Source organism: Oncorhynchus kisutch, linkage group LG3, assembly GCF_002021735.2.
Source record: "Oncorhynchus kisutch isolate 150728-3 linkage group LG3, Okis_V2, whole genome shotgun sequence".
Taxonomy (NCBI): Eukaryota; Metazoa; Chordata; class Actinopteri; order Salmoniformes; family Salmonidae; genus Oncorhynchus; species Oncorhynchus kisutch.
The window spans coordinates 67,803,853-67,819,744 of NC_034176.2; the positions used below are offsets into that span (position 1 = coordinate 67,803,853).

The window sequence follows — 15,892 nt, forward strand, 5'->3', positions numbered from 1 at the left end:
TTGGCTGTCTGTCTGCTGGACAGTGTAGCTCTGTACAGCCATGCCTGATGTCTTCCCCAGACCTGCACTACTCATACTGTACATCATACTCCTGTTTAATCCACTATGACGGACAGATCATCTACAGGTCACAGTTCAAGGCAAGCCCCTTATTGAGTCCTATGCAGAGACATAAGTATATAGGAAAAGTAAATAATGAAACCCTAGAAATCATACAGTAGTGTTTTGATTAAATGTTTAATAGTGCTTTCTCAGATAAATAAAAAGCAGTTCACAAACAGGGGTTTACAACACCTTCAAAATAAATATATCAAAACAAGTTGAACACAAGACCAGGAAATATAGGATTGTCAATGTGTAGCGTCATGTCTTCTCATCTTACAGATATTGATTGTCACTTTGTCATATGTTGGATGTAAAACAATTAACCAGTTAAGGACTTCAGCTCATATTTACATACCCAGCTCTCTCTCACTCTCTCAGCTTCAGTGAGGAAACATTCAATCTCCACCATTCAATCTCCACCACAAGTGGCCGTCTCAGACCCTCCCTAATTTCTCACCCCCCTAAACCTTACCTGAAACATTCCCTTTCTGTCATTAGAATTGATACAACTCTACCAAATGCATCCGTTCCTGCCATACCTGTATGTCTCGACTAAACCTCCCTCTCCTTTTAGTCCTTCTTTGTTCCTTAGGACTTAGTGCCTCACCCCTCCCAGCCTCCCAGACCTATCCGCTGCCACACTCCAAAACTCTTACCACAGTACTCCCTCCTCCCTCTCTTCATTCCACCCTCTAAATCCCTACCTTTCTCTCTCCCTCTCTAGAACTCGTACTGGGAGATGAACATGGTGATCTTGGTGATGTACCGCCCCAGCTGGACCCCTTTCTCCAGCTCGGTCATCTCCACCTCTGCCTCCAGTGTAGCAGGGCCTTGCACTGGGCTCCCCAGCACCAGCTGGCCTGTCTGGCGGTCCGACCTCTGCACTGTGAAGTGACGTCGGGCCTGCCCGCGGCCCAGCAGGGAGAAACGCAGCGTGTCGCCCATGAGGCGGAGGGCCGACACACGGAACATGGTGCGTGGTGCTGACAGGTTGGATACGACAGACAGGTAGTGGTGGGAGATGGAGTTAGGGGCCTGAGAGCACACCTTGTTGTCCACAGAGCAGGGGTTACGCTCGCAACGCCTGGGGAACAGGGAAAGAGAAGATTATATAGGCATTGAGAGGTGTATTATTGCAAGAGAGTGATAAAGAGTTACATGTTATCAAATCTATTCTTGATTAACTATAAGAGAAGGTACTCACAGGGGTGAGGTTTTGCTGTAGGTGGCGTTTCGTATGCGGGGGCAGTCCACACGTACACACTGGAACCCTCCGTAGGTGTTTATACACATCTGGTCCCGTGTGCAGTTATTCAGTCTGGTGGCACACTCATCTATGTCTACAGGCCATGGAGAGAGAGGGAGAATAATGTGTGGAAAAGTGAGGGAGGGACAGATAGAAAAAGACAGAGAGAAAATAGAGAGAGCGAGACAGAGAAATAACTGATTTATTGTAGTTGCCTACAAAAACAAATATTTGTTCAGACCAGATCTAGGGTTTGTTTAATTATTCAGCCAGTAGATAACAGAATTGCATGGAATTACAGATACAACGGATAGGAAATAATAGGAAACATTCATTATCATTCAGCCAAGTTATCTTCTTTCTCTTTGTGGTAGACTATTCAAATGTTTAGTATTCATCTGGTATAACTGGCATGTTTTGAGGCAGAGGATATGATGGTGTGTGTGTGTGTGTGTGTGTGTGTGTGTTCAGCATTTGAGACTTTGGTACAGTGTGTGTGTGTGTGTGTTCAGCATTTGAGACTTTGGTACAGTGTGTGTGTGTGTGTGTGTTCAGCATTTGAGACTTTGGTACAGTGTGTGTGTGTGTGTGTTCAGCATTTGAGACTTTGGTACAGTATGTGTGTGTGTGTGTGTGTGTTCAGCAATTGAGATTTTGGTACAGTGTGTGTGTGTGTGTGTGTGTGTGTGGGTAGTCTCCTTTCACCTTTGCAGTTGCGTCCGTCGCGGGTGACATTGTATCCAGCAGGACAGGTACAGCGGTAGCCTCCAGGGGTGTTAACACAGGCATGTAAACACAGCCGGCCAGCCTGACCCATGTGGAACAACTCACACTCATCAATGTCTGAAACACACACAAACACACACATCAATTGCCATTGATGTCAGTTACAGTATATAACATTATGTGCTCAGACAGTGTGTCTTTTTATGTTACCATAGCAATGGTAGCTGATTGTGGTGTACCTGTGCAAGTGGTGCTGTCACGCCCAGAGATGGTGTATCCGGGGTCACAGGTGCAGTGGGTGGTGCCCTGGACCTGCGTACAGCGAGACGGACGGACAAACGGACCAACAGTCACAGCCGGGGGAGAGATAGCAGCAGCCGCAGAGGAGGTGGCAGACGAGGTGTTCGTCATGGTGACAAAGACTGGAGAAAAAAAAGAGGGAGAAAAAGAAGGAGAGGAATGAGGAGAAGAGTGAAAATAAGGATGATTCTCATTGATATGGAGGATTCTGACTGCAGTCTGAGGGCATGGCCCTAAACATCTCCATCTTCAAATCAGTACAGTGCAGCTTATTTCTTTATAAAACACTATGGTTACCATGTGAACAAAGAGTTACAAATTAACTATTTGTTCCCAGGGTAACCACAGTGTTTGGAACAGTGTTGTGTTTGAGACCACCTAAAGCGAGACAATTCATGACCAAGACCGGAGCAAATCTCGTCCGAGTCAAGCCTGAGACCGGAGGGGGACAAGGGGTAAGAGACCGAGTCCATACCGAGACCAGAGGGGGACAAGGGGTACGAGACCGAGTCAAGACCGAGACCACAGGGGGACAAGGGGTACGAGACCGAGTCCAGACCGAGACCAGAGGGGGACAAGGGGTACGAGACCGAGTCCTGACAGAGACCAGAGGGGGACAAGAGGTACGAGGCCGAGTCAAGACCAAGACCAGAGGGGGACAAGGGGTACGAGACCGAGTCAAGCCCGAGACCGGAGGGGGACAAGGGGTACGAGACCGAGTCCAGACCGAGGCCAGACCGAGACCGGAGGGGGACAAGGGGTACGAGACCGAGTCAAGACCAAGACCAGAGGGGGACAAGGGGTACAAGACGGAGTCAAGACCAAGACCGGAGGGGGACAAGGGGTACGAGACCGAGTCAAGCATGAGACCGGAGGGGGACAAGGGGTACGAGACCGAGTCCAGACCGAGTCCAGACCGAGACCAGAGGGGGACAAGGGGTACGAGACCGAGTCCAGACCGAGACCGGAGGGGGACAAGGGGTATGAGACCGAGTCCAGACCGAGTCCAGACCGAGACCAGAGGGGAACAAGGGGTACGAGACCGAGTCAAGACCGGAGGGGGACAAGGGGTATGAGACCGAGTCCAGACCGAGACCGGAGGGGGACAAGGGGTACGAGACAGAGTCCAGACCGAGTCCAGACCGAGACCAGAGGGGAACAAGGGGTACGAGACCGAGTCAAGACCAAGACCGGAGGGGGACAAGGGGTACGAGTCAAGACCAAGACTGGAGAGGGACAAGGGGTACGAGACCGAGACCAGAAAAATGGGAGTGCAATTCAAGACCATGATTGTAATTTTGTCAAATTGCCACAATAATAGCAGTTCAAAATGTCCAGTATTTCTGTGTTCATATTTCAGAAGAACATATGGATTCTTTATACATCTTTATACATACATTCTTTATACATACACACTGAGTGATAATAGAGCCACTCTACAATTTGTGAATAACCCAAACACAGTGTGAAATAATGAGGGCCTTCTACGCCTTCAGAGAAGGGCTAAGGATTTATAAAATAACTATAAGTAATTATATTATTATTTTCAATTAATTTCTTATTTAATCACTTCAGTTTTCGTTGGAAAGGAAATGAACACTGGAGAGAAAAAAATATCCAATCAGGATTTTTCTTTGCTGGTCTCTGGGGAGATACATCTAGCTAGCTAAGTCAGCCAATGGCTAGGCCGTCAGAAGCTAGATAGCCTCCAACACTCTACTCAACAAATTGGATGCAGTCTATCACAGTGCCATCCGTTTTGTCACCAAAGTCCCATATGCTACCCACCACTGCGACCTGTATGCTTTCGATGGCTGGCCCTCGCTTCCTACTCGTCACCAAACCCACTGGCTCCAGGTCATCTACAAGTCATTGCTAGGTAAAGCCCCACCTTATCTCAGCTCACTGGTCACCATAGCAGCACACACCCATAGCACGCGCTCCAGCAGGTATATTTCACAGGTCACCCACAAAGCCAATTCTTCCTTTGGCCGCCTTTCCTTCCAGTTCTCTGCTGCCAATGACTGGAACAAACTGCAAAAATCACTGAAGCTGGAGACACATATCTCCCTCACTAACTTTAAGCACCAGCTGTCAGAGCAGCTCACAGATCACTGCACCTGTAAATAGCCCATCCCCATACTGTATTTATTTATTTATTTATCTTGCTCCTTTGCACCCCAGTATCTCTAATTGCACATTCATCTTCTGCACATCTATCACTCCAGTGTTTAATTGCAATATTGTAATTACTTCGACACCATGGCCAATTTATTGCCTTACCTCCCTAATCTTACCTCATTTGCACACAATGTAGATATCATTTTTTTCACTGTATTATTGACTGTATGTTTGTTTATTCCATGTGTAACTCTGTGTTGATGTATGTGTCGAACTGCTTTGCTTTATCTTGGCCAGGTCGCAGTTGTAAATGAGAACTTGTTCTCAACTAGCCTACCTGGTTAAATAAAGATGAAATTAAAATAATAAAAAATAGATAGATAGAAGGCATCTGCCATTCAACTGAATCAGGTCAACATTTTGGAGTGACAGTGGAATCAACCAATCACATTTGACTTGTGGTGGACCGTTTTTTACAAAACAAATCTGGAAACCTCTGCTTTCTGAAAGGCTGACAGGTCACTGCGCAATAGCAAGCAGTAGTTTTCCTATGATGTAGCTAACTATCTTTTGTTGTAGGCTAGTTTTTAGCGGCTGCAGAAGGTGTTATAGAAGAGGATGTTGCTAATTTGTTAGCTTCTCCCTTTTCAAGAATAACTTCTTGAATAAGTTAACATTTATCCTCATCTTTTGAGTGGAACGGTTTATTTTATTTCAGATCCCTTGCTGTTGTTAACCATCTATTTGAAAATAACTTATGTGTGAAACGTTGTTGCATTTAAACTTTTGGTCACCGGTTACTTTGTGTGCTAAACGTGGAATACTTTTTGCAATGAAAAGTAATAGTTGTACATTTCAATTAAGAAATGCTTAGCCTAATGGTTGTGTTTTAGTATTCTTATGATTGGAACCCACTGGCTTACTATGTCAGAGTGATTGGACTGCTTATTCTTTAACATCATGCTGTGTGTGACTGCTGTCTTTCCATTGGCCCTATGCCGTGGTGTAGTGGAGCCTGGAGAAGGAGGTATCCTCATGGCCTGCCAAGCGTTGGAAAAATCTTATGTTTTTTAGATTTGCAATCTCTAAATCACACCTTTTTTTAAATAGAAAAACAACTCAAATGTGACGTTCTAAGTCCACAGCAATGCTTAAAGCACATCAGGAGACCCTTTTGGAGGTCTGACAATATAAATAATATATATTTTTGTCATAATCATGTATTATTTTTCTGTTTTTGCTCAAACTTGATTGGGTGTCCACCCAGGCCCACCAATGCCTACGCCACTGATGCAAACAGGGTATGATGACTGAATGCTCATCACAATAGCCTACTGACCTCGGACCAAACCTTTTCAATACCTTATTTGCATACCCATTGTTGCCTTAGTTAGCATATACTGGTAGAAATCATACATTGAAAAGTATTTCCTACCTACACTACAGGCTACCAATATCATTTTTCTTTGAGCTGCTCTTTGCCAAAAAAAACAGTTGAGAGCTGTGCATTCTTGCTGGCTGCAGACGACATTCCGTTGAAACTAGGCTGTGTGTGCTGTGCACATGTGAATATACAACTCTGGAAAAAAGAGACCACTGCAAAATGATCAGTTTCTCTGGTTTTACTATTTATAGGTATGTGTTTGGGTGACTGAAAATCAGGGTTATTCCACCAAATATTGATTTCTGAACTCTTTCTAAGTTAAAACATTAGTATTGTGTTGTTTAATAATGAATATGAACTTATTTTCTTTGCATTATTCAAGGTCTGACAACACTGCATATTTTTTGTTATTTTGACCAGTTGTCATTTTCTGCAAATAAATGCTCTAAATTACAATATTTTTATTTGCAATTTGGGAGAAATGTTGACAGTAGTTTAGAGAAAACCCCCAAAAAGGATAATTTTACCCAAACACATACGTATAAATAGTCAAACCAGAGAAACTGATAATTTTACCCAAACACACACCTATAAATAGTAAAACCATAGAAACGGATCATTTTACCCAAACACATACCTATAAATAGTAAAACCAGAGAAACTGATCATTTTACCCAAACACACACCTATAAATAGTCAAACCAGAGAAACTCATCATTTTGCAGTGATCTCAAATTTTTCCAGAGCTGTATGTCACGTACTTTGCTATTGTGTAGACTACTTTATGCATGGCTTCTTTATTGTTCTACATCATTGATAAGCCGTATATCTCCACTACACTACTTTGATACACATCACTGGGGATTAAGAAGTGACACAATGCCCATAAAAACAGTATGTATACATACGGTGTATACCTGCATATAGCCTCCACTACGCCACTGGCCCTTTGTTTAAAAAAAGTGCAGTCCTAAATGAGTCCGCTGGTATGACGATTGCTGTCCTTTCAGCGTCAAGAACCTGTCACACACTGAAGGCCTAGGTCCAATAGGTTCGCCACTGAAGGCCTAGGTCCAATAGGTTTGCCACTGCGCAAACATGTCTATACTAGATAGACTGCAGGTATTAATGTTTCAAGAAAGGAGTGTGTATATTTGGCAAGGCAAAGCAGTTTTATGTGCTGACTGAATGGAAGCTGATAATTAGGAGTTTTTTACTGCGCTGGTCTCGGCTGGTCTCCAGAAGAAATGACCAGTTGCCACTATCCAAGACTGAGTCAAGACTGAGCACAAATGTATTGGACACAGAGATGAGATACTCAAAATGTTGTCTGGCGACCAGATGGGCGGTCGTCTCGACTTACTTGCAACTTAAGTTAGGCTACATTAAACTTTTTAATATTAAACATTCATGCAACACTGTAGTTTCCCAACATTTCCTGACCTCAGTGTTCACATCCATTGCACCATGCAGCCCTCTATCAGTGGGCTGTGTGTGAGTGGGATGATAGACTTATAGAAGGCTCCCACACAGTGCAAGCAGTGTTATTCATGGTCAAAGTCCATCTAAATCCCCATTAGTCTGTGTGTGGTTCTCACTTACAGCAGTGTACTGTACACAGGGGGGAGAAATGAAAACAAATAGACAGAGAGAAACAAAACCTAACTGGGCCGTATTGATTCGCTGGCTCTGCCTGGAGCCCTGAGTGTGTATGATAGCCCAGCCAGCCAGAACCAGTGAGAGGGAGTGGACCTGGGTCTCCCTCGGTGTCTGGCCCTTGTGTGTTGTTGTTACTAGTTAGCCATAGCATAGAGATATATAGGACTGTAAGTCCTGGTTCCAGTTTATAATATCAATAAGGCACCTCAAGGGTTTTGAATGTGCCAATATACCACACCCCTTTGGGCCTTATTGCTTAAGCATCTCTACCTACATGTTGGCACAGGGCTCTGGCAGGTGGCTCCGGCCCAGCCTTTGGTACACGTGCAGGAGAACTGGTTCATCTCGTCCACACATGTCCCCCCGTTCAGACAGGGAGACGAGGCACACTCATTTATGTCTGAGGAAAGACAGAAGGAGTAAGGGATTAGTCAAGAGAGGAGAATGAAGTAATATTAGCCCTGATGTAAATGTTGGCAAGCTAACTCACTGACAAGCACAGGTGGAACCTTATAGCTCCTTCTCTGTGTGTGTGTGTGTGTGTGTGTGTGTGTGTGTGTGTGTGTGTGTGTGTGTGTGTGTGTGTGTGTGTGCGTGCACACACTTGCGTGCGTGAGCGTGAATATGCATGCGTGTGAGTACTCGACATAACCCGGAGCGAAAGGGATGGCCTGACTTTTAGTCTCACAGAACGTCTTTGAAGCATTATCTAAATGTTAGCAAGCTGTCAAGACAGAGGGCTGCTATAACTATGTGTCACAGTCACTGGATTCAATAACCCATTCTGGATGGCCATGAAAATACATAAAAAGGACATTTGATAATGAAACTCATATGGATGCAAGCCACCTTATCTAGATAAATGTTAGTAATATGCATGAAGTTTAAAATGGGGGAAAGGAGAAAAAGAAAAGAGAGGGGGACACAAAGAGGATGCTGACAAGGACATGAGAGAGATGGAAGAGCAGATAAAGAGATGAGTGACGGGACAGAGAAGAGAAAAGGGTGGGGGGAAGAGATGCCAGAGAAAGAGAAGAAGTAGATAGTAGTGACAAAAGATAGTGATTTCACGTCAGATGTGTGTCTCCCTAATGGTTAACGTTAAGATTAGGGGTAGGGTAATCTGTAGCAGATGGTAGGGTCACTCACTGCGGCAGGTGGGCTGCTGGCCGCTCCAGGTGAGGCTCTCCTGACACATCCTGCTCTCTGCTCCCACCAACTCATAACCCGCATCACACAGAAAGTGAACCTCGTGACCTGGGGTCTGCGCCTTTCCCAACTTCCTGCTGTTGGCAGGCGTGTCCAGCTTTAGACAGGTATCTGTAAAGCGGTGGGGGCGGTTGGTAGGGGGACATAAGCCAAGACTTATCTCTCCAGCCATAGGTCCATAGGAGCTCAATTGAACATTTCTACCTACCGCTAACCACCAAATGTGAAATGACATACCAGTAGTAGCAAAGGAATAACAATCCACCACAGTAAACATTTTTAGAACGCAGCGTGACACTGCATTTTTACAGCTAATTAGCATTTTTACCATTACTAGTCGGTCCGGCTGGTGCTGTGAGTAGGCCTACACAACTTACTGAATCACGATTGGTTCTCGTTCATGAGATTGACAACAATAGTAAAAACATTAGTAATATAAAACGTCTTCACATTCTTGCAACTGGTGTTTTTTGGATTATAAAATAAAAAGCAGCAGGCCTACTAAAAGCTATTTTAGGCATTTCAGTGTACTTAAAAAAAACATGAAGAAATAAACCTATGGCTAAAATTGTAGGCTACATGTTGCTTCTTCAACCGATGTTTGGGCTGTGTGCAGACTTACCATTGTTTGCTTTGCCAGTCTGTTTGGTGGCTGTGTTCTGTAGCAAGTTGAGTTTCTTCCTCAGGGTGCGGAGGCTCTGAAGGTATGCAGCCTCGTGGGTCGACAGCAGCTTCTGGACCTGCTTTAGGGAGCTCTGCATGTCCTGCCTGCTGGGACAGTCCTACAGGGACAGGGCATGGTAGGCAGGTGAACACTTTTTTGTCCAACAGAAACAGGGGAAGTCAGGGGCAGTGGAAGAGTTCAAAAGTGTTATACAGGGAAAAACTTGACAAGAGAGTCATCCCCAAAAAGGCAATTCATTTGCAGAGTTACTGTATTTTAAAAAGCCGTAATACAGGAAGATCTTAATTGCATTTTAGCGAAGGGGCACGTTACAAACATGGGTTGAGGAACATAAGGAACATGCAAGTTTATTTTTCCTATGCTAACATAGGCTACACAGAGCACATTCACTGCCTAATGAAGTGCAGGTACAGTTGCTAGATGACGGCCTAATTTAAACTCAAGACAGGGACCGTGAGACACAGGTGACTTGGTCAGAAGATGGAGGCAGAACTCATTCTTACATTAGCTTCCTAGAATTTGACATCACTCAGTTATACAAACCACATTCACTGCAAAAGCAAATGTCCTCACTACTTAATCACTGGAAAGAACAGAGAAATGACCTCACCAACAAGTTAATGTTGGAATAACAGGACAGAAGTAGAGCAGCTACTGTACATTGGCTTGAGTTATGAATTATAAACTAGCATCTGGCGAGCCACATGAAGTGGTTTGTTACTGCATTTAGAAAGTATTTTAGGGGTTTTCCTAAGATAGCACTGAAAGTTAAAGAATGTAGAGTACAGTACCTAAAAGTTACTAAAAAGGCATATGGTCACTGGTCTGGGTTTCTAGGGAGACCAGAGAAGAGACATCAGAGTAGATATACCTGCTTCAACACTACATCAGCACTCAGATGGTCATGTTTTTAATCTCACTGTACACAGTAGGCAGCCTAGTCGATGTGGTGAATGAATTAATTGAGCCGGCGACATCATCCCCCTGGTTGTCTGATCTACTGTACAAGTGAACCAAGAGTTCTGAGCACGGATGGGCATCTCAACAACCCCTACCACCAGCTGGGGAGCTTGAAGTCAGAGGTGGCTGTAGTGTTGGTAGGCTGGTAGGCTTTTGCCTTTGTGCAAAGTGAGTTGTTCTCTAGTGGTAGTAGTTTTATGTTTTGGAGGTTGCGTGCTTATGCCCCTGGTGGTGTTACTTGATGGTGCTAGAGAGAAGTCCTGTAGGCCTCCTGTACGGTCTAAGGGGGTTGCTGTGAAACACTAAAGACACACTCCATGAGAGAAAGAGTGGCTCCAATCCTATCTGGACTCATTCTCACAACAGATTCCCATCACACGAAAGCCCCTCCCAGTCTGTCTTCTCTCATATCCCAGCCTATCTCGGGTGTTCTATCTTTTTAGCCCATAAGTCTCTGAAAGTTCTGACAGTCAGTGGAATGATCTCCTTGGAGGCATACAAAATGTTGCTTGCTCATAGCGTTCATTGTTTGATGCAGGGGTGGGTGTACTGTAGGTGTTGATGCAGGGGTGGGTGTACTGTAGGTGTTGATGCAGGGGTGAGTGTACTGTAGGTGTTGATGAAGGGGTGGGTGTACTGTAGGTGTTGATGACGGGGTGGGTGTACTGTAGGTGTTGATGAAGGGGTGCGTGTAGTGTAGGTGTTGATGCAGGGGTGGGTGTACTATAGGTGTTTATGAAGGGGTGGGTGTACTGTAGGTGTTGATGAAGGGGTGGGTGTACTGTAGGTGTTGATGAAGGGGTGGGTGTACTGTAGGTGTTGATGAAGGGGTGGGTGTACTGTAGGTGTTGATGCAGGGGTGGGTGTACTGTAGGTGTTGATGCAGGGGTGGGTGTACTGTAGGTGTTGATGAAGGGGTGGGTGTACTGTAGGTGTTGATGAAGGGGTGGGTGTACTGTAGGTGTTGATGAAGGGGTGGGTGTACTGTAGGTGTTGATGAAGGGGTGGGTGTACTGTAGGTGTTGATGCAGGGGTGGGTGTACTGTATGTTATGATGCAGGGGTGGGTGTACTGGTGGTTTTGATAAAGGGTAGGGAGGCTGTTTGGGGTCAGATGGTGTGGAATAAACACCCAGAGGGTAAACATCACCTGTGTATGAGGCACAGCCTCTCCTCCCATTGGCTGAGAAAACCAGGGAGTGTTAGTAGTATATTTTTCCTAAACTCTCACTCTCTCTTTCAACTCTCTCCCTCCTCCTCTCTGTCCTCTCATGAATGTTTTCAGAAAGCCAATTAGTGTTTTCATCTGGCAGAAGTTATGTAAGAAAAGTAAATATTTGGTCATCCTGTGAAAACACCTGGCTGATTGAAACTGGAGCAGGGAGCTGGGCTGCTGGAGCGAAATCAGTCAGGACGGAGGGAGGGAAAGGCTGCTGTTTGTGTGCCCCGGCGATAATGTCCTCCTTCTGCCTCCGCTGCAAAACATTTCATGTGTCTGTGACATTATCTTGGTGTGCCTAGGTAACATACAGTACCTATAGCCTCCTTCAGTAAGTTCTGAGCTGCTCTTTGAGTCGAGAGGTGTGCAGTGCAATGATGAAGGCCAAAGTAGCATGGTGATCTAATCCAAGGATTCTAAATTGTTCTAAGTAAATTATGTGATGCAGAAAGGTTTTGCATAAAAGGAAAAGTGTCCTGTAGCTAATAATACTCTGGCTGACCTTGTTCAATTATGTAATCACTGCATGGCTTTAGTTCTGCAGTGTGAGTTGTGCCATGACAAGAACAAGCCAAAGATCAATAACGAGACCTGAACAGACTCCTCATACACACAGCTCATTACCACACAGTACATCATGATCTTAACTAAATGTGGACAAAAACTAAATTGAGTCCAAATTTGACATTCCACATGAATTTCTAACTGAACAACAGAAAGAGTACAGCATAGCACACACACACACACACACACACACACACACACACACACACACACACACACACACACACACACACACACACACACACACACCAACCTGCTGTAATATAGACCCGTGTCCTTGGACAAGGTAGAGAGGTTTAGCAGTTTTGTGCTGAAACACGTCAGAGGTGTTGGGTCTATTCATGACGATAGGCCTCTCGGTGTCTGGACATGCATGCAAGGGGCCTTAGTAATCGTTTGTGCAGCTTGCCTGGGAATTGAGGTTGACCAAACACCAGTTCTATCAATGGGTGTCTGTCCATGTCATGATGCATGGATAATGACCTTATAGCTGGACTTGCAGGCTCCTGACTTTGACAAGAGATTGACACTTCAGCTTGATGCGTTTTAACCTTCAACAACACCCAGGCATCACTGCTGCATCCCTCAGTGGTAGATGTTGAATTAAAGCCTGTCCACGAAAAGGGCATTCAGACAACCTTTCTCTCAGGTCTATTTTCTCAGTTGTAAATCTGTGTGATATTTACCCAGTCTTTTCAGGTCATTACAGATAATGACAAGAATGTTAACTATGTCCCGAGGCTATATGTGATAGTTAATTGGTCTGGAAATGTTTTATGAGTTTATTACATTATTAATGGACTACCTAAAGCATGTCAGAAACCACAATAGACTACATTAAATCGTAACACACTCATAGAGATTATAATGGTAACCCATGATCATATCAAATTCAGTAATTTACATAGATTTGACGTTTTACTCTGTGATATGTAGTGTGATATGTGCTTTTAAATCAGTTACATTTTTGTTTGGACCAAGCAGCTGTGCAAAATAAATCCAAGAAACACCATATGTTGTCTCTTAATAGTGGCCAAGGTGCCCTGATGACACTGACAACCGCAGGAAACACTCACCTGCCCAAATGCAGCGAGGATTGGACAAAGACACAGGAACACAATGACAGCGTGCATCCAAATCATTTTCAGTTAATCCTGTACTGCGCTTACACTCAGTCCCGAAGCGCGCTGGGTTGGGTATCTTCTGGGTACAGTGAATTTCCAGTGTGTAAAATGCGCTTATAAGCACCTCAGTGGTATTTGTGAGAAATGCTATTAATTCATTCACATGTCAGACAAGATGCCAAAGCAAAACTTTATGGAATGTAGGGTTTACTCGTCGAGAACCAATCAGGTTATGGGACTAGAAGACCTGTTGACCACATTTGACAAAATAACCATTGCGTAGGCATGTGTATTTTTTTCTAACTCTTTTCCTTTTTTTGGAAGGCACATGGCAAATTTCCTCCCTCATGAAAGCCTCTCAGATGTGGAATTTGTAAACTGAAGAGAAAAACAAATTTATCAGGAAGCTTGGATGGATTGAGGCAAGCTCCACTGGGCAGTGGGCACTGTGGGAAGGGGACAAGCAGGGTGATGTGAGACACAACTCATACAGGTTGCATCTTCTCATGATTTACGAGGAAATGTAAACCCATCTTTCATTAGGGAAATAACTATGTAACACCGGAATACATATAACCCACTTGAGCAGCACACATTTTGTTGAATTAACTCAGCCTTGCGCTTATTACCAGGTAATTACAGTAGCCTAATGGATAATGAGTCTGTGTTCCAATGTGTTTTTTTGTTATCTTGAATGGCAGACATCCTGAGAGTAAAAGTGTACTGTTGAATGAGCATAGAAAGTGGGGAAGGTGTGCCCTCTGCAGGGAGTAAGTGTCCATCACCTTGCCATCATCTAATACAACGGTCCTGTTCTCATCTCCCCTGCAGAACACACCTAACACCACCACTACCATGGAAGTATAGCTGAGGTTAGTTGTTCTGTCGTACCCCCAGCCCGGTGAACGTTCTCATATCATAAAAACATTCTCATGCCATAATCAGCTCCAGATAGTAAATCACCAACTGCTGAAGCATCAATAGTCCTGTTTCAGCATAGACCTGTCAGTGAGTTAGTTCTGATTCCACCTGTAACTGATCCAACCACCCACCCACCACCCACCCACGTAGTATAGACCCACTGTGCCTGCACTGAACTGTACTGCATTTACTGGCCTCTACTTTACTGCTCCTTGCTTGCCTGCTTGCTCAGCTTATAGTTCTCTCCCACTGTCCATTATGATACACATTTATCCCTTCTGCATTCCATTCTATTCCAGGGCTTGTGGTTCTGCATCACTCATCACAGGGACCTCCGCACCCGCCCTCTTGGGTAAAATATGTCTCTTTCACGACTCATTGACATGATGGTCTCAAATCCCCCTGGACAGGACTGAAGACAACAGCCACACAACAGTAACTTCCCCACTACCACCCACCCACCTACTCACCCATGTACAGTAAACCATCCTACTGAAAGCCCTTCACTAGGCCCAGGATGTGATATAAGCATCACTTCCATGTCTGAATCTCTGTCCTACTCACTGAGGTGACTCGGCGCTACTACAGTACCTTCCCTAATCCTAGTAGGTGATGTCACTATGGGAGGATAATGGGAAGAGAGCTGCATGTAGAATCGATAGCCCATGACCAGTGAGTGGTTTGTGACTGATTGGTGTCTCACTCCACAATGTCTGTTCTTTTATATCTTTGAGAATATAATACGGAAACACGAGATGGCTCTCAATCCTGTGAGATCCTTCTGTAATGAGAAGCAGAACAGCACAGTTAGTTGAGGTTCTGTTGAAACTGGTTCCCCAATACACACCCCCTACCCACTGTCCTTCAGTTTCTGTGGGGAACACACACATACAGTACGAACCCTCAAATTAAATCAGAGTCTTAAGAATACACAAGTTTGGAGGGATTTATTGTGAAATTTCATTTTTGATTACATGTGCGCATATTATTTGCTACTAATGGTCAAGACATTTGATGTGTTTGTGTGTCGTGAGGCGGGGGTGTAGTTGGAAATGTTGGGTTTTGATGTGATGATGGAGAATGATTGGGTATCAGAACTCTTCTGTTCAGCAGACGTTTCATAGTTTCACTGTGGTGATTATATTGTCTTGCTGACTTTGTAGGGATCTACTGCTGTAGTAGACCACAACGTAACAAAGGTTCCTGAAAGATGGGTGAGATTTCTCGTCATGGTGTGTGAGCGTCCCTGATTATTGAAACTTATAGTATAGTTGTACTTTGTGTTTGCAGAGTTGTACTTTGTGTTTGCAGAGATTGGCCGTATAGAGATGGCATAGGAACACCTCTGATTATTTGGTCTCTCTCACAGTGTTACACACTATTGCATAAAGGCAGACTGAGCTATTTCTTTCAGCGCTACACCCTGCAATCACTGTAGTTACCTATCCTGAGGAAATAGGACAAGCGGTGCAGATTTCTCCAAATGAATGCCATAGTCAGGACTGTAATGCCAGTCATTTGTAGCCCAGTCTCATCAAATGCACACACACACAAAATATATGTTCTTTGGAAAACCTTAATTAAAAAAAATCCACATGTCAGATATGTCTGTTGCCTTCAGTGAAACATAAATATTTTCATTGTGAGTGTAGAAGTTGTAGATGTTATTC

At 44.4% G+C, this 15,892-nt stretch overlaps 1 protein-coding gene across 1 annotated transcript; it reads right to left on the minus strand.

The window, feature by feature from the left end:
• Window positions 1–218: 218 nt before the first annotated feature.
• LOC109888397 (fibulin-7) lies at window positions 219–13,506 on the minus strand. The gene is made up of 8 exons (XM_020479560.2): window positions 13,254–13,506; window positions 9,373–9,532; window positions 8,691–8,861; window positions 7,816–7,941; window positions 2,317–2,499; window positions 2,057–2,194; window positions 1,310–1,445; window positions 219–1,189 (listed from the first exon to the last, which is right to left on the minus strand). The coding sequence occupies exons 1-8, from the start codon at window positions 13,317–13,319 to the stop codon at window positions 826–828; spliced, it is 1,344 nt and encodes a 447-aa protein (XP_020335149.1). The 5' UTR covers window positions 13,320–13,506; the 3' UTR covers window positions 219–825.
• Between the last annotated feature and the right edge of the window lie 2,386 nt (window positions 13,507–15,892).

What these genes read in the sequence shown, in the direction of transcription:
- LOC109888397 (XM_020479560.2), bottom strand. Translation starts at nt 13,319, where the DNA reads ATGATTTGGATGCACGCTGTCATTGTGTTCCTGTGTCTTTGTCCAATC. An exon ending in CCAGCAGCCCACCTGCCGCA is followed by an intron (nt 7,942 to 8,690) that starts GTGAGTGACCCT and finishes GTCTTTCCTCAG; the next exon opens with ACATAAATGAGTGTGCCTCG. An exon ending in TACAGCAAAACCTCACCCCT is followed by an intron (nt 1,190 to 1,309) that starts GTGAGTACCTTC and finishes CCTGTTCCCCAG; the next exon opens with GCGTTGCGAGCGTAACCCCT.